Source organism: Artemia sp. Qi Xiang Cuo, chromosome 9, assembly GCF_049724085.1.
Source record: "Artemia sp. Qi Xiang Cuo chromosome 9, ASM4972408v1, whole genome shotgun sequence".
Lineage (NCBI taxonomy): Eukaryota > Metazoa > Arthropoda > Branchiopoda > Anostraca > Artemiidae > Artemia > Artemia sp. Qi Xiang Cuo.
In genome coordinates this window covers 40,625,308-40,644,825 of record NC_142802.1, presented here as the reverse complement: position 1 = coordinate 40,644,825, position 19,518 = coordinate 40,625,308, and the positions used below count along the sequence as shown (strand labels likewise).

Genomic DNA, 19,518 nt, shown 5'->3' with positions numbered 1-19,518 from the left:
AACATACAGTAGGCCCAACAAATTCACCAAAAGTTGAAAAATATTTAGCTAGGCTATTTAACTGTATGAAACTTTAACTATATGGTGTTTGATTGCAACAATTGAAATTTGTAGGGTTAATATATTGATAATCTAAACATACAGCAGGCCTAACAAATTCACCAAAAGTTGAAAAATATTTAGCTAGGCTATTTTTTTTTTGGATATAATGTGTTTAAAATAATCAGAGCACTACTGAGCTTACATCTTTAGAACTCCATATATTACATTAATCAATTTGAGTTTGAAGCTGATCAGCAGAAGAGTTAACTTATAATCACTTTACATAATTTGGGATTCTTTTTATTTATTCAATTGTCTAGGTTGTAGATCCTTGAGTGTGCCTAGGGTTAATATTTTTGGTAAATTTGCAGTTCGCAACATAATTAAGCTAGGATCAAAGTGAATAAATTATTTGATGCATTCTGGGTAAAATTCTAGTTTAGCTACTTTATCCTATTTTGGAAAAGAGTTGGGTTAGGAAAAGGAAACTTTTAGGGATGAGTCTAAAGACTAAGTTTGTCCCAAGAAGGTATTTTGAAGTACCTACCTTGGCATTTGCCTAGAAAACTAACTGGAGACAAGAAAACATGTTAAGAAAATAATTCTTACTTTAAAATAGTCAACCTTACTGTAATTTATCCTCCCCTTCCCCTTATGTGCAAATATATAGATCAATTTGTATCTTAATACATTCTGCCACCTGTAACTTTTCTTCCAGTTATTCTTTTATCACAGTTGATTCAATTTACAGGAACAGGGGTTAAAAAAACTGAGAGACATTGGAAAATTGATAAGATATCTATAATTTGGTCTATATAGTTGCACATTGGGGGGAGGGGGTAAGGTATAGTAAGGCTGCATACAAAATGTGTTAACTATTATTATTCTCCATATTATGAAATAAGAATAGTTTCCCAAACATGTTTCCTCCTCTCCAGTTAGCTTTCTTGCCAAAAACCTCCACTTCTCCCTTTAGAGGCAAGTGACCTTTGATACCCTTTAAAAATCTGTGTTTTATGTAAGTATAACCTTACAAAACATTTCTTCTGCTCAAATTAAGTACAAAAACTTTTTTCAGCTTCACAACTTTGCTCAATTCCAATTTATAAGGTTTCAAAGATATGCAAATACTCTTAATAAATTTATAAAAAAAACCATTGATATTGCTAAAAAACTTTACTGAAATAACAATAATTGCATTTTTAGAACTAAAGCCAGAGAAAAAGAAACTGATCTTAGAAAATTAAGGTAAAATGTTGTTTTGTTAAAATTTCAATGTCTAATTGACCTGTCAAGTAGGCAAATTTCTAAAACATAGAAATCAGATGAGGGTTAACATGGAAGCTTGGCAATACCTTCCCAGAGTATGTTTTTGGCCCAGAATCCATCATTGAAAGTTGTATTTTCCTACCCTTACCCCTTTCCAAGATAGCAAAAAGTAGTTCAGCTAGAATTTTATTGCCTTTTGTTATGCTTTTTCAAAATTCAATAATCAATTCTGGGGCAAATTCCTTTTTGAGCTCTTAAAGGACTAAAAATGTCCCATAGTCACCAGAAGCTTATAAGCTTGTTTTATAAAATGAAACTGGCTAATGAGAAAAAATTGCCATTTGTAGTTGATTCAGGAATATTTTTTTAGTCTTGATTATAAAATGTTATTAACAAAAAAAATTTGAGTTTTTATTTCAAAGATAGCCTGAAACCCCTCAAAATGACATCACAGCAAAATTGAAATTATTTTTTTGGAGTTTCTAGCTCTTTTTAATAATTTGTATAAATTTGTTTTCAAAATAACAGTTTTCTATTGTGTCTAATAAAACATTCACAAATCAGCTACAAATAGCAATTTTGTCTCACTAGCCAGTTTTCCATTAGAAACATGCTGATATAGTTTTGGTGACTAATGCGCTGGTTTGAAGATGCAAAACGAATTTGCCCCAGAAGCAGTTATTTAATTATGAAATAGCATAAAAAAGACATCAAGTGATATATTGACAATCATTGTAGCTAAATTATGTTGTAAACTGAAAATTAACAATTTTTTATTGTAAAATTTTTCAGGAAATATATAATTATAAAAAAAGGAAGATAAAAGTACCGCGCAGGGCAGGGGCGCCCATCAGGGGGTGGAGGGCAGGGGGGCACACCCCCCTGGCTGACGGATGTTGCCTTATTTTCATCTATTTGTTCTGAGATTTCTATTATATAGCATTAAAAGTGCCAATTAGACAAGGTTTGCCCCCCCTTGAATTCAGCTTATGGGCACCTATGGCTTAGTGGATTCTTACTATCTTGAGAAGTAAAAGAGTTATGCAAATATAAATTTCAAAAGTGAATACATGACCAAAAATATAACCATTAGAGGCAATGCCAAGCTACTATTTCTACCTTTTTCTTTATTTTTTAGGATTAAAAGATTCTATGCATGACAGGTCTTTTACTTAGCTTGGTAAATTTACAGGTTTCAACATAATTTAGCTATGATGAAAGTGGATACATCACTCAATGCTTTTATTATGGTTTTTCCTAATTCAATACATGCTTCTGTGTAAAGGTTATATTTTTGGTCATGGATTCGCTTTTGCAAGTTATATTTGCATAACTCTTTTACTTCTCAAGATAGTAAGAATCCACTGAGCCATGGTGGTTAATGTAACTGTCTTTACCTTTCTGAATAAAACACAATAGTACAAATATTCGTGTTTTATTTTATTGTTAAAATTTCTAGTTATTGAAATTATTTCTAAATATTTCTATTTTTTATCTTTCATTCTGCTAATTAAGCTTTTTTTAATCAGCTTCAAGGATATAGAAATAAAAAAAAATAGTTGAAAATAATGTCTTTTAAATAGTACAAAATAAAAGTCACCAATATGATTACTCTAGATCAGTGTTTTTCTCTCCTTATGCACTGATCAGTATCATGATTCTCTGACACTGTAGTATTTTAGTGTTTTTTACGTGGAGAAAATCCACACTCTCTTGCAGCTCTTAATTTTCATTGCCATACCCCTTTTCTCAGGGGTGTCAATTCGGGGGGGGGGGCGTTTTGCATCCGATACTTTGAAAAATAACTTCTTTATTATATTTAATTTCTATTTTCTATTTAATAATGGTTAACTTTTTTTTTTTGCCACCCCGTTTGTCACCCACCCCAACATTTTTGGGAATTGGTTTCACTTCCTTTTCTTATTGTTTTGGTTGATGTTAAGTAAATAAGATATGCTTCAAAATATAGATGTTTTTACCAGAGATTATAGCAATATTTTTGGCAAATATTATAGTCTTTAGATTATAGCAATATAAAACTATATTGATTTCAATGTAAGGTCTTAAAAAGTATGCATGTATTCTGACAGAAAAATTCATATTATAATTATAAAATAATTTTTGAAAATTTATTTCAGTCCAACAATGGGAGATTCTAACATGTCATTGGAGATTTTTGCTACTATCTTTGATAGCTCTTCATCTGTTGACAGTGATTCTTCAGAGGAAGAAGACTTGCAGTTTCTACAGTTTTCTTGGGAACTTGAAAATGTTTTCAAATATATTGAACCTGAATGCCATCCAGTACACATTGGGTACATGCATACAGTGGCTACATATTCAGACAGGGACTTCTGGCGCCACTTTCGTGTAACCAGATCAACATTTCAAATTCTTATGACCTTTTGTTGGTAATTATAATTTACTGAGAATTAGTAGCTATTTTGTTATTCATTTATTTCGGTTGTAGTTATTTCTTTCAATTCACCAGAGAAAAGAGTTAAAAATAAAGATTTGTGACTCTCCCAAAGTTTTCTGTTTTTGTTGAAAATTAAAACCTTAGGTCAACTGTTAATTAAATACACCATTAATTAATTTAGTTTCTTTCTCATGAAAACGTTATTTTAGTCTGGATTAAACTCTTTATAGGGAATTCACCAGCTGAATTTTTTTAAGAAAGAGGTACCCAAGTTTAGTGCAATATATAACCTTTCCATGGTGTTGAATGTCATTACTTCCAAACCTTTAAAGATATTAAATTAGATGAAGGTCTCCTCAATGGTCTGTCACGATTGTCTGAAATATATAAGGCCAATACTGGTCCATTCAATTAATTTTTTGGTTGACTACTTATTAAGACATACTGCTCCTTGTTTTTGCTAAGTTTCTGATTAGATGCTTTACATTTGTCATTCAAAACTAGCCTTTTGAACCTCTTAAGTCTAAACTAAATTTGTTTACATCATATTTTTTTTAATGAAATGAATTTGAAAACAAAGTTAGAAATTTCTGTGAAGTAAGTATAAAACTGTATATGAAGAAACAGTTCACATGTTGCCTATGGCTTGGATGCTCCCATTGTAGCTGGTTGAACTATATTCAATGTTTTTAAAATCTTAAAACACTAAATGATAAGACACGACTGCATAAGGGGGAAATAGCAAAATTTCATTGATTTAAATTTATTTAACAAACTTCAGCAACATTCAAATAGGGTTTAGTTTACAATTATATGTCTACTAAAGCAATTACTAAGAAGAAAAGTTTCAATCTATCCATTTAGCTTAAATATTGAAGCTACAAAAATAGCTTTCCAAATAAACTATGATTCACATAAGGCACTACAAGAAAATATTTGTTGTATATAACAAAATAGATAACATATATACTAATCCCCTCGGAAAAAAACAGCATTGTAAATTTTGTTCTTGGAATTTTTTTTTCTAAAGGTTTTATTCTTTTCAGTTCTGCAGATGATAAAGTGTACCATGGGGGACAAAAGCCCCTTAATCTGAATGAGTCCCTTCTCATTACCCTGACTTATTTGGCAAATCAGGGAGCAATCCGTATTATTGCTGAAAAGTTTGGTCGGTCTCAATTTGCTGTCTGGACAGCACTTGATTCAGTTTGTGACAGTATATTTGAAAACTATAAAAAAGTAATAAAGTGGCCAGAAGTTGATTCCCTCTCAAATATCGCATCTAAATTTAAAGAACGAGCTGGCTTCCCTGGAGTGATTGGATGTATTGATGGATGCCATATACCAATTAATGCTCCAGTTAAGTTTCAGAAGGACTAATTAAATTACAAGCAATTTCATTCCATAATATTATTAGCAGTAGTGCTTCCAGATAGACGTTTTTCTTATATTTGTGCGGGTTTTCCTGGAAGCAACCATGATAGTTATGTATTTCAAAGATCTAATTGGTATAGGCAGACCATATTAGATCCTCAAACTAGATTTTCTACCTCGGGAGATTATCACATTCTAGGTGACAATGCTTTTCCTATTCAACCTTGGTTACTAGTGCCTTTTAAAAAAAATGAACATAATCTCAACAGAACCAAAAAAAAGTATAATAAAAAACTTTCTCAAACGAGAATTATAGTTGAACATGCTTTTGGGGACATTGTGAACCGATTCCGACGTTGCTCAAATATTTATGCTTCTGTAACAAAGGCAGTGAAGATTGTTACAGCGTCTTGTTTAATTCACAATATGTCAATAGAAAATGGGGATTTTATTTGTGATAGAGATCCTACACTTGAAATTCACACCAGGGTGAATAGTACTCTACACCACTCCTCCAGAAGTTCATCACAGAATGGTTTTGAAAAGAGAAACCTAATTTCCTCTCAATTATAGCTACATGTGAATTATTTTTTAATTTATCTTTTTTTTAGTTATAGTTAAATCAGTTTGTGCTTTATTTACAGTGTAATAAATTTGCATTAGATATTGAAAGGATAGACACTGGTTTTGAGCAGCAATAGTCTCTTATTCAGTATCCCACATATTTTTCATTTCTATGTACATATTCAACTATTTTTTTTACACATTGCTGATCTTAGACCACAGTATTAAAAAAAAAACACAATATTTTGTCTTTTGAATGGAAATTAAAATAAAAATTTAACCATAATTTTGTAGCCAACTCATAAGTTAAACAGTCATAGTGTTAGGTTTAAACGCTAAATCATGATATTTTGACCATATTTGAGAAGAAAATAAAATTTATGTACAATCTTCAAGGGTAAAGCCTGTAAAGATAAAGATGAGTTTATTAAAGCGAAATGAAAATGTATAGATTGATAAAGTGAAACCAAATGTATGTTTTTTGGTCTTTCATTTCTCTTTATATGCTTCTAAGAATTTTATTTTTATTTCCAAGTTTCCTTGGTGTCTGCTTTCCAAATGTCTTTCTCTTCTTTTTTCTTTGTTGTGGGGACAGCTATGCCTTTGGACCTAAGATAAAACGAAACCTTCTAGATTATAAACAGTAAAAGACAAATAAAAAAAAAGAAACTAGGTATCCCTTTAACCTTGGTACAGATCCGAGGGAAATTAATTTTTTTTTTTCAGCAAAAAAAGATACCCTTTTTACAGATGGAAATGACTTTTCTCTTACTCCAAAGGGGGTTAGAAAATTCCATGCCACCCTGTACCATTGCCCTGGAAGTGTTAAATCGTAAACTAAATTGACAATTGCAATTAGAAATGCAAGTATTTTGTGTCTGGATTAATGCATTCATTAAATTCTTTGTGTACTCCCCAAATTATTTGCTTCGTGGGATTTTTAGAAAAAAGAGTAAAATTTGTGATTAACTGCTGATATTTTTGAACGTATTGTATTTGATGCAAGCTTATTCGATTATTTCAGCTCTCATTTCTAGCATTTAAAAGACCTATCTTAGATCCTCATGTGCCTCCAGAGACACACAAGGGTATTGTACCAAAATAGAAACCAGTCGTCCCATAAACGTGCTGCCACTATTTTGCACCATTTTCCATAAATTAAATCCTAGCAAATTCAGCGGACTGTTATTTTTGCTTATGTTAAAAAAAAATAAATCTTTGTTGTGTAATTGATGTTTTTAAGCATTTAGAAAGTATTAGGATACTTTAGCTTGATTCAAGGGACAGAGCCTGTCATGTGTTGTTTTTTTTCTGTTGGTTTTATATGACTATTTAATAAAAATATATTCAGTGATTTATTTTTTTCTTCTTGTTAGTCATTACATAGGAAGGGCCAATTGAAAGTGATCAAATGTATCAATTTCATATGATAGCAGCAAAATAAGACGTGTGCACAGCGTTTCAAACTATAAGCTCGAAACTATAACTTCAAGCAGTAGTTCCAAGTGATAAAATATACCGTATTAAAAACTGAAAGACTTAAATTATTGTTATTAGTCTTTAATATGATTTGTATCCCCAATCAATCTTTTCAGTTTGTGTAAATACACACGTTTAGGTACTAAGGCGAGGTTCCATAGTAGACGCTCCTGAGCCATTAGTAATAAATTAGAATCCAACTTAGTGGGAATTACTAATGATTGGGATGTGCTGATTCCTAAGGAATTGATATTTTACTATTTGTCATGAAATAGCTTTCAATACTTATAGTTTTACACTACGTAGTCTTTAATGGATAAACTGAGATTTTAAAGCACCGTTTCCATTTCATATTTAATGCAAAAAATGTAGAGCAAATAAATCAATGGGAAATAGTCTTTTGATCAAAATTATTTTCTTGCAATGGTTTTCATAAGCAACCACGATAGCTATGTTTTTCAAAAGTTTGATTGGTATAGACAGTCCACATTAGATCGTCAAAGTAGACTGTCTTTCTCGGGAGATTATCACATTCTATGTGACAATGATTTTCCTGTTCAACCTTGGCTACTAGCGCCTTTTAAGAAGACTGAACAGAATATCAACAGAACAAAAAAATTATAATATACAACTTTCTCAAACGAGAATTGTAGTTGAACATGCTTTTGGGGACACTGTTAACAGGTTGAGATGTTGCTCCAATATTTATGCTCCCGTGTTAAAGGCAGTGAAGATTATTGCAGTGTTTTTTCTTACTCACAATCTAATTAATCTATAAAAAAGAAACAGTGATTTTATTTGTGATAGTGACTCTACGCTTACAATTCACACCAGCATGAATAGGACTCTACACAACCCTTTTAGAATCTCACAAAAAAAATGGCTTTGAAAAGGAAAACCTCATTTGTAGTTACATGTAACTAATTTGTAACTTATCTTTTTTAATTTTCAGTTAAATCAGCTTGTGCTTTATTGACAGTTTGATACATTTCTTTTCGATAATGAAAGGATAGAAACTGGTTTTAGTGACTGATAATCTTCCTTATTAAATATACCATATATTTTTATTTTCTATGAACATATAAAACTATAATTTTAACACTTTTCATATGTTTGCCACTTTGACCTCAGTATTGAAAAAAAACTTTCTGGTAAAATGTACTCTGTTTTTTCTTTAGAAGGGAAATTGAAGTAAACATTTAATCATGATTTTGTGGTCAACTTATAAGTAAAACTGTGATAATGTTAAGTATGTTTTTATAGTCCTGAGATTTTGACCATATTTGAGAAAAAGAAACTTTAGATGGTTCAATTTCGGAAGGTTAGGCTTGTAAAGATAAAAATGAGTTTATTAAAACAAAAATACGTAGATTAATAAAATCAAACCAAATGTATGTTTTCTTTTATTTCTCTTTGTATGCATTTAAGAATTTTCTTTTCATTTCCAAGTTTTCTTGATGTCTTCTTTCTGAATCTCTTTCTCTTCTTTCGTCTCTGCTCTTCTTATATTCAATATAAGCTCGCATTTGCTCCTTGTTATCTTCAAGCAGCTGAAATTTTTTTTGACTGTTTGTTGCTCTAGATGGCTTAACTTGTTGTGGAGACTGGTATGTCGTAGGACCTAAGAACAAAAGAAACATTAAAAGCAACAAAAAAATCTCCACCTCAGCCAAATTTGCTTCTTTTTCTTTCCCGTAAGGCTTCTAATTGTTTTAAATTTATCTTTCATAAGAGTTCTACATACATTTTTCTACAAATTGATAACCTACCCTTGCATATGTTTTGATTTATACTCGCGTTTAGTATATTTTATACCCTTGTATAAACAAAAAAAAAAGTCAAAGCTTAGATGTAAAAACTTTTAACTTCGAAACCTATAAAATTATCAACAGTTTTTGTGGTACCAAAATGTGAGTAAGGAGCGACCCAGCACGATAGTAACCAAAACTTTAAAGAACGGAATTTTGATACCATTAGATATATCATGAGAGTCGGATTTTTATGTTGATTTCAAATATACAAGTTTCATCAACTTTAGTATTACCCATCGAAAGTTACGAGCCTGGGAAAATTTGCCTTATATTCGAAAAAAGGGGGGATGCCCCCCTAAAGGTCATAGAATCTTAATGAGAATCACACCATCAGAATCAGCGTATCAGAGAACTCTTCTGTAGAGGTTTCAAGCTCCTATCTGCAAAAATGTTAAATTTTGTATTTTTTGCCAGAGATCACGGATGCGTGTTTATTGGTTTTTTCCCCAGGGGTGATTGTGTCGACCCAGTGGTCCTAAAATATTGCGAGAGTGCTCATTTGAACGGAAATAAAAATTTCTAGTGCCCTTTTTAAGTGACGAAAAAATTGCGGGGCAACTAGGCCCCCTCCCACTCTCATTTTTTCTCCAAGTCGCCAGATCAAAATTTTGAGATGGCCATTTTTTCAGCGTAGTCGAAAAATCTAGTAACCATGTCCTTGAGGATGACTCAATCCCACAAGTCCCTGGGGCTGAAAGTTATGAACTTTGCCCATTGTTTACATATAGTGTTGGTTATTGGGAAGTATACAGACGTTTTCAAGGTTTTTTTCTTCGTGTGTGTGTGGGGGGGGGGGTGTCGGGGTTTTCGTGGGAAGATCTTTCAATGGAGAAATTTTTCATTGGGGAAGATAATTTTTCCATGCACCGGATTTCCCATCATTACTTAAAAAAGGTCAGAAATTAAATTAAATTATTACGTATATGAGAGGGGTTCGCCCCCTCGTCAAAAACACGCTTTTTAAACAAAATTATTTTTATTAATTTAAAATTTATTATAATTAAATAGACGTTATGATTAAGGGGGTCATTATTAAAAAAATAGAACTGTCGCGTAAAGAGCAAGATATTGACGTGGGGGCCAACCCCTCTCATGTACGTAATAATTTCATATACGTAATAAACCAAGATTTTTTAAGCATCTCATAAGTAAAACTTGGTTGGCAAAGTTAAGCATATAAAGTAAAACCTGAAATTTTGATCATAGCTTGAAAATCTATGTAGTACTAACAGAAATAATCATAATTTCAAAATAGACATAATAGTCTATTAGATTATCGTTTTGAGTAATACTAAACCACGTTTTTTATTTGTATGAGTTTTCAAGGAAATTTGCCAGTTCCCAAGGATTCTGAAATAAAAAAAAAAGACAGAAAAAGGTATATAACAAACCAATTAATTCATTCTCTAAACCTTCTTGTCTAGACGTACTTGCTTCCCCAGGACTCTCGGCTTCACAATGTGAAACGTCTAATGTAGTGTCTTTTTCCGTTTTTTGGTAAAACTACTTGATGAAAATTCTTTGGGGTCAGACCCACAAGCATCTGCCACAAATGTTGGATGAACAGAATGGGCCTGCCCAACTATTTCCCTTATCTCTTCAATAAAAGGGGGTGCATCCTCCAGCACTTCTATCCCAGCCCCTGTGGTAGCTTCCAAGTTTTTAACATATGATTTATATGCGGACCAAAGGTTCCTCCATTTCTGGTCAACTTTTAGGGTAGGCGTATCCCCTAGATTCCACCCTTCATTTTCCATGTCTCTTGCAATGCTTCCCCACACATCCTTTTTTACGGTTTTGCTGTCATTTAATTTTTCCCAATTTTCTTTTACTAAGTTAAGCAGAATTCTCACTGGCTTTTCATCTTTTTCTTTGTACTGTTTTTTTTTCTGCCACACCAAATTTCACCGCTCTCCATGCTTGACGCTGCAAATGGTTGCATTCCTTTTGGTTAAGGGGCTGTTGAGGCTCTGTAATGCTCTGGAACAATTTCGTTCAAGACCAAATATCTGACTCGATCCCCTAGAATACATAGAGAGGCTCTACAATATGTCTCTTAGCTTTAATACTTGGTATTTTTTCATTGAAATCAACTAAACACAAAAGAAAGCAAGCTGAGGGAAACACTTCATATTGCTGGTTCTTAAGTTAATTTGGTAATAGTGTGTGTGTGTGAGAGGGGGGGGGAAGAACCAGAGGCCAAATTTGTTCTTGGGCTAAAACAGTTGACAATCCTTGTAATCTAGCATCTACATCTAAAAATTCGGCATGCAAACCAGTTAACTTTTCTTACACTCTAGCCATGCACTTATTGATAAAATGTTGTTCCAACTGTAAATAAACAATATGGCTTCTTTCCCGAATTTAATTTCATCCTTTTATTCAGAGCTGTTTGGGGGGGGGGGGGGTGGCAAGGGTATGCAGGTGCTGGGGCGGGCCCCCCGGGAAGCCTATAAAATGCTCAAAGAAATAATAAATTGGTAAAATATCTAACACAAACACATTTTCCATGAACCTGAACATGGCCAATGAGTTTTACTTGCAGTAATGTCTACATGGCAGCAATGAAAACAGATTTTTTTTATACTCAAGATCTTATCACAGACAAGAGTTAACACTTAGTAGCATGCGTCAACTTCTATAATAGCAGAAACTTCTCCAATCTTTGAAAACTACTGGCACCTGCACCATAAAGGTCAGACATACAATTTTTCAAAACCGTGCCTATTATAAAATAAAGGAGCTTTTGATGCTAGTTTGGTAATGAGGTGGGGAGAGGAGGACCAGTGGCCATATTTGTGTGTGTGCTGACACAGTTGAAAATCCTTTTATTTATAATTGATGCTTCAAACAAGATTCAACAAGTCTTTCTCCTAATTAAACTTTAGTGAAACTTATGGGCAGGGAATACAGGGAAGGAACATTGGATTCTTCAATTATTTAGATCAAAATATTTGCAGATACAGATTTTAATGAATGATGATATTCCAATAGGGCCTACTGTATCAGTATGCTATTGCAAGGTCTCTGGAAAAAGGGCTATCTCATTCCGCATGGAAGGCTGAAATGAAAAATTTAGCAGTTTTTAGGCCAAATTCATTCAATTTTCCCCATACCTTCTTGCCTCTCATGGCTTCTCAAGACCAGAACATAATTTGCACTTTACTGAAAAAGACTGGTTGTCCCTTTAATATACTTATACTGATATTTATTTCTTGAAGTTTTGATATTTTTTTTATTTATTAAAGTATAAAAATTGAAAACATTTAAAATTTATTTTCTTTTCAGTAATGTTTTTCTTTTCAGTAGTTTTCTTTTAAATTTATTACTATATAAATCTCTTCTTCTTCTCTGTATAGTGTTATGTGTCTTAAACATTGAATTTGGCAGTAGGTAAAGACTAGAACTCTACAAGATTATACTTACCATTTGACCAGCGTTGCCACCGTCCGGGATTAATCCAGGTTTTCCGTGATTTTTTTGTGCGGTCCGGGATTTTTTTTGTGTCCGGGACGTTCGGGATTTCTTTAATAAAAACCGGGATTTTTTGCTAAAAACCGGGATTTTTGCTAAAAACAGGGATTTTTTATTAAAAAGAGATTTTCAACGATTTTGGCTGATAGTCTACTTTTTTTTCTGTACAGTATCACGAATATTCTCTGTTTTTGCTAGTTCCCTCTGGATTTGCGCTATTACACTGTAGAAACAATTTTTTCGTTCCGGATTTAACTTTTGAAAATTGGAGTCGAGCGGCGAATTCGAATTTTAAACGTGCTTTAACCTTGCAGGAAGTATTGAAAGTAGTCTCAACTGACGCCACCGTCAAGAGGAGACTTAAATCTCTCAGGTCAGTGCCCCGTGCAATGCCTCGGGCAAAGTTAAACTCAGAAAAGGTAAGTAAAAAGCGTACGGCATTCTACTTATTCTGTATATATATAAGTGGAATAAGTTTAAACAGGGATCTGAATCTCAAAGTAGAGTTTTTCCCCTCGCTGATGGTGCTATTCCCAAGAAGCTTAACTTTATTTTGTTAACTACTGAACTATTGTATTATACCACCTATAAAATTGATCTTTGTTAGGTTACCATGCATAGGCCTAACTTATTAGGTTTCTCCTAATTTTCTTGAACAAGTAGGCTAGCCTAGGCTATTTGATTAGGCTGATTATTTTAGTCATATGGATTGCTGAATGTTTTGAATGCATTGATAGTTAATAGTAGAGTCTAATGGCAAATACACAATTTAGTTTAAGCATAGCTTAGGCAAATTCAAGAAAATACTGCCCAATCTTAAACACATGATCCTATAGGCCTTGTAGGATACAAAGCCACTCAAACATAAATAGATTCAATCCCAGACATGTGCTGTAAAGAAAAATAGGCTACTAGGGTTTGCTAACTTTTCTTTAAGCTTAATTTTCAGTATAAAAAGTTTCTGAGATCACATTGAGCTAATCCCAACAAGGTAATCTAAATCTATACATATGCAAGACTAAGAGCTTGCTTGGAAATGTAGGCTCTATTTGAATCAAATTATGCTCGTTTGTTTGTCCAAAGTTAGTGATTATCCAAACACCAGGGGTGCTTGGATAATATACCCAGTTCTTCATCAGCAGCTGATGTGTATTACCAAATAAAGCTTGTTTAAAGAAAAATCAAACTGTTTTGTTAAGCCTAAAGGTGTATCTGGCTTTGTGGGGGAATAGACAAGGAAATAGAAAATCTAATGGTATATTTCCTTTTTTTCTTTATCTGATTTCTCCCCTTTAATAAATATTAGAGCTAAAAATATGTTTTGCTATTACTAGGCCTAGACTAGTCTATCTTTACAAAGCCTATCTTTAGTCTACTTAAAATTTCCTTTTCCTGACCTAGCCCCATTTTCCATTTCCTGACTTGAAGTAAAATCAAGTAATTGGAAGCATTTCATCAAGCCACAATGTCCATTGGGCTTGTATACATAATGGGCTGGGGCTTGATGGCAGAATTTGCTTCAACCAACTCATTTTTTTTTTTTTTTTTTTTTTTTTTTTTTTTTTTAAATTACCGACTGGCAGGATCAATACAAGATACTAGGGTATATAGGAGTGCTGTTATTGATGTGAAAAGTAAAGACCACCATCTAGTAGTGTCTAGGGTTAATCTAAAGCTGAAGTCTCGGAAGGGTAACTACCTCCCAGGAAGTTATGATGTTGGTAGACTCCAGGATGAGAATTTGAAACAAGCTTTCCAGGAACAGTTGAATACCAAACTTGAGAGTTTAAAAGTTGACAATGTGGAAGATGGTTGGAATAATTTTAGAAAAGCATTCTGGTAACATGAATTTGTGTGGGCTTTTCTACCTCCCACCACCCATTTCCAGACATATTGTAAGATGACCTCTTTTTTTAATTTCAAGGATACGTTTTTTAGGTAGAGAGGAGGTAACAAGAAAAATCTTTAGTCAGAACTTTTGAGAATCTTTTAAATTTCTTTCTATAAAATGTCCATATAAATAGACTAGCATTAGATTTTATGATTTAGGGGGTCTGCAGTATATTATACTTCTAATCATGACTTATGATGCATATGCAGTGCTCTTTCTTTCTGGAGAAGTTTCTGTTCTCCAATACAGAAAATCCCTATTAGGTTGCGATTCTGCGAACTCGAAATCACGATAGCTCAAACGTCAAAATCGCTGGATGCAAAATTTGACTTTACACAAAAGCAGCAAAAATCGAGGTTTCAGGGAAATGCAAGGATCCCTACAGATCCAAAAGTAGTAGAAAAGCCGAAAGTACTGCGATATGTCCTTTAATTTGAGTCAGAAAAGTTTAAATTGGCCACACAAAGTTTCTGGAAAGTGATTTTGTGCTTGATAGGCTTAGAGAAGTAAAAATTAAGTAGAGGAGAATGTTAGCCCATCAACTTTTTTTTGTGGCAGCAGATAGATAGGAATTTCTTGGCCACTCGAGTACCTAGTCTTTAGCATTCTGAATATGTTTCTCTATCCTGACTATATTTGTGATCATGCATTGAAGGACTAAGACTTTGCAGCCAAAAATCTTATAAGGCTTTATTTCTACATTTAACCTTGGCCTAGGTGGGTCTGAATGAAACAGAAATTCCAGTATCTAGAAAGTATTTGTTAGAAAGAAAAAAGATCATATAATATTCCTCTGACTTATACAGTATGACCGGTGTAAGATTTTGGACACGAGACAGCTAGTGAATCAGCTAAGAATTGACAATAATTGGTAGATCTGTAAATACTTAAGTCCATGGGGGTTGGCAGGGGGGGGGGGGGTTAGAAGAGTCAGAAGGCTAAAGACTAGGTACTCGAGTGGCCAAGAAATTTATAAATATTTAAAAATAATTAATAGATATAAAATATATATTAAAATATAATATATATTAGTATAAATATTTAAAAATATTAAGAAAAAATATTTATTTTCAATTTAAAGGACATAGGAACTCAAAAATAATGATAATACCTTCATTCATGGTTAAAAATCTCAATTCATATCCACCAAGCCTTTTTTTTAACACGTGTAGGGATTTTCAAGATTTTGAGGCCAGACGTCATAATTCCTACACAGTGCTATCCGAGACAACGGACGCAAAAAATTTGAAAATAGTTGATGTAACTTTTTACCCTGGTTGATTTAAAATGAAGGAAGAAAACAGAAAATGCAGTCTCTCTGCCTGCATTCCCTTATAGCTTTTCGTTAGCTTCTTCTGTAGCCTTTCATCGGCAACTGAGGAAAAATCAGCCAAAGATTATTTCGTCGCAACACCAGAGGGACGCTGCAAGCCCACGGACCAAATAGTAAATTCGTAAATAACAAACTTTTGAAAAACGCTACGAATTTTGGGTTTTGATGGGAAATAGTGTTTTCTAGGGTCCCATAGAGCATTATATGTATCTTTTTTACGTTTCTATGTCCTTTCACGAAAACCGAAACGACGGGCATGCTTTGAAGACTAATTTGCAGAGTTTTCGTTGTGGTTTTGCCCCCCCCCCTTCCAAAATTCTGCCTACGCCCATGCTTAAGTCTGCTCTTTTACAGATGAAGGACATTCGTCTCTTGTTTGCGAAAAAGCGGAAGAGTCCTGAGACTACCCATGGAGAGTCAGGATTAGCTGCCACCACAGGTTCGTCAGATCTTGAAAAGGAAATATTACTTACGAAACATCCACGTCAAGAGCCCGACGCTGGCTGTTCTGCCGACGTGGATTCGTCACATTTTGAAAACGAAGTGTTTACTACCGTACGCCCACATCGACAGTCCGACTTCGATAATGAATACTCCTCCTCTGAAGATTCAGAGGACGAACATTCTTCTGAAGATCTAACCGAAGACCTTAGCAATAGTGACGAGGGGTCAGAATTTGATCCAAATCCTGTGTCGCCGTCGGAGTCTGATAATGCTGAAAATGGGCGGCATTCTTTGAATGAGAAGAACAGAAATCTTAGAAAGGATTCAGTGAAAACCAAAAATGCGTCATCTTCCAAAGAGATTGGGAAGAGAAGAGAAAAACGTGCAGTCCAGAAAAGCAAAGGCAAGAAAAATTATGTAGATAAGTTCACCAGCAAGTGGCTCCATTTGCCAGAATTTAAGGGCTGGCTTAAGGCGGATGAAAAAGAGCCATCAAAGGCTTACTGTAGCTATTGCTCAAAACCACTCAAAGGGAATAAGTCTGCTATGAGACGGCATGCGTCCAGACCATTTCATGTTAACGCTGTCAAAGCTAAAATGAATCAAGTATCGGCTTTATCATGTGCTTCCAAAGAGCTCCAGGAGCGAGCCAAACTAAGAGACAGTATTTTAGGCCTTGAACTGGGCTTGTGTGCGTTTATTGTGAAAGAGAACCTTCCGGTTTCTAAAATGGATCAGTTGCCTGACGTTTTAAAAAACTACATAAAAGACTCGCCGACTGTTAGTGGTCTTGCTTGCGCCCGGACTAAATCTTCACAAATGATCAAACACGTGATTGCGAAAGAAGGGGAAGAGGAACTTGCTACTGATCTGAAAGGATGCAAATTTTCGATAATCGTTGATGAATCTACCGATGTTTCGTGTACGAAGTTTTTAGTGATTCTAGTGCGTTATGCCAAGAAGGTCGAAAATGATCTTAAAGTTGTCGAAGAATTTTTAGCAATGCCAAAAGTAAAAGATGCATCTGCGGCTGGGCTAAAAGCATTAATCGTTAATGAGTTTGTCACTAGGGGCATCCCTGTAGCAAATATTATTGGTTGTGCTTCTGACATTGCTAGTGTTATGTTAGGCAAAAACAATGGATTGGCTACCCTCTTGAAACAAGAGCTACCATGGCTAGTGGTACATGGCTGCATCTGTCATTCTTTTGCCCTGTGCTCTGCTGCTGCTTGTGAGGCACTGGATTCGTCAGTAATCCAATTTAGTCATGACATATACAACTTTGTCGCCTTTTCACCAAAACGCAAAGAACAGTTTAAGGAATGCCAGGCCTTTTTGAATATTGCCGAACATGCCGTACTTTATCCAAGTAAAACAAGATGGTTGGCCATGGAGAAGGTGGTGCAGAGATTATTGGAACAGTGGCCTGCATTAACCTTGTACTTTCAGTCGATGATGCTGACAGAAATACCAGCAGCCAACGCAATATTGAAGGGGCTACAAAGCCATGAGTTGCAGCTCTATTATATGTTTCTCGTGTACATTTTGCCTGTGGTGAATAGGCTGAATTTACAGTACCAGAGTGAAGATGTTAGGATTCACCTGATTTTGAAATCTGTGAGAGATACTCTGGGAGAAATTCTGAGAAACTTCATGAAAGAAAATTCTCTGCGAAATAAAGATCCCTTTGAAGTTGACGTCTTCAACCCTCATAACCTGAGACCTTTTAATGAGATTTACTTCGGTGCCAAATTTGATGTTCTAGTCAAGTCGGAAAACTTGCGTTTATCCTCTCATCAGGTGAATGACATTCAAGTCAAGTGTGTCAAGTTCTACCAGATTCTTGTGAAGCAGATTCAAAAAGGATTAACCATAGGGATCCTCTTTTGAAACAGTTAGAATGTATTGACCCTTCAATCGCTCTTTCGGGCCAGATCTCCTCTATAGCACCGCTGTACAGTAGGTTTTGTGCAACATACTCTGTTGACGTCGAGGAGCTTAACTCAGAGTGGAGAAGACTGCCATTTGTGGATGAGATCTTTGAAGTGAAAGGTAAAGAAGGTCCTGTAGCGTTTTGGTCCTTTATGGACAGTTGTAAAGATGCAGGTGAAAATAAGATGTTCAAAGTCTTACCTTCATTTATGTTTACCATGATGAGCCTGCCACACAGTAGTGCCGGCGCTGAAAGGCAGTTTTCCCTTCTCAAGCTTATTAAGAGCCCGCTCCGGAACAGATTAGACAGCGAGATGCTGAGTGCCCTCATGCACGTCCACCGGTTCATACCTGATGCAAAGAAATGGACAGTTCCGGTGTCTCTTCTGGCGACGGCCATAAAGTGTAAAAATTCCCCAAAAATTTAGACCTTTTCGGTTAATCAGGTTTTAACCGCGGGTTTTTCATTTTTTTTTTTTTTTTTTTTTTTTTTAATCCCACCTCCTCTCCTCTCAGTGACGTAAAATTTTTTATCAAAAATATTTTAAAATATACTAATTTAAGCGTCACCAAACTTCTTTATTATAAATTACCAGCCAAAGGTGGTCTTCCAAAAGGCGGACTCCTACAACTTTAAAATTTAGTAAAACAAAAAAAAAAAACTATTTTCTATCCCGGATACTGGGCGTCCTCCGTCCACAGGAAACCCAGTCGTGCGGTGGAACTGTTGTGCTTGTTTTTTTGCTTTTTTTTTAAGCCCTTTTTAAGAACTTTAAGGTCGTAAACCCTTAAGACCTACCGTATTGAGTGGCTTATTCAATGTCGGCCTATTTTATTGTTTTTATATTGATTTAGTGTTTGATTTAAATGGTATGTATTCCCCCTCTATGACAGGCCTAGGAGCCTTTGGGGGATTAGCACAATGTATTTTCTTGTATGATTAATTGATTATGAATAAATCTTAGCTATCTATCTATTTATCTTATCTTATCTGATTTGTAGACTTCCTGATTTGTGAAAGAATTTTGAGAGCCTGCTCAATTAGTCCTTTATTTCCGACTGGCAACTGATGGATTTTTTTGCTTCTGTGAGCACATTCCATTTTTTGGAAGGTTGATTTTGTGTTTTTAGTAAAGCCCTAGTTTTTCAAAATCCTAATATATATTAAAAATACCAGTTTATTCGTAGTCAGTTTGTTTGAGCTAGTTTTGCAGTTTTATCTTGCACAAATTGTGAAGCAATAATTTCTGTCGCTTTAAGTTTCAACTTAGCCCTTTATTTCCGTAAGAAAAAATTGGTTTGACTTTTAGATTAATTTTTTTAAAGAAGGGTATTCTCTTCCTTACGACCCTACGGTCGTTACGAACCTAACGTCGTAAAGACCTTACGACCCTACGGTCGTTAGCCGACCCTACGGTCGTTACGACCCTACGGTCGACCCTCCGACCCTACGGTCGTTAGCCCTTTTTACGGAACTTTGGCGAAT

General features: G+C 34.5%; 2 protein-coding genes across 2 annotated transcripts; both read left to right on the top strand.

The window, feature by feature from the left end:
* The first annotated feature begins 3,212 nt into the window (after positions 1-3,212).
* Positions 3,213-6,997, top strand: LOC148948649 (uncharacterized). The gene is made up of 2 exons (XM_089094028.1): positions 3,213-3,722; positions 4,777-6,997. The coding sequence occupies exons 1-2, from the start codon at positions 3,457-3,459 to the stop codon at positions 5,108-5,110; spliced, it is 600 nt and encodes a 199-aa protein (XP_088950154.1). The 5' UTR covers positions 3,213-3,456; the 3' UTR covers positions 5,111-6,997.
* Positions 6,998-12,609: 5,612 nt separating this feature from the next.
* On the top strand, positions 12,610-17,990 carry LOC148948648 (zinc finger protein 862-like). The gene is made up of 2 exons (XM_089094985.1): positions 12,610-12,851; positions 16,011-17,990. The coding sequence occupies exons 1-2, from the start codon at positions 12,822-12,824 to the stop codon at positions 17,988-17,990; spliced, it is 2,010 nt and encodes a 669-aa protein (XP_088951111.1). The 5' UTR covers positions 12,610-12,821.
* Positions 17,991-19,518: the final 1,528 nt, after the last annotated feature.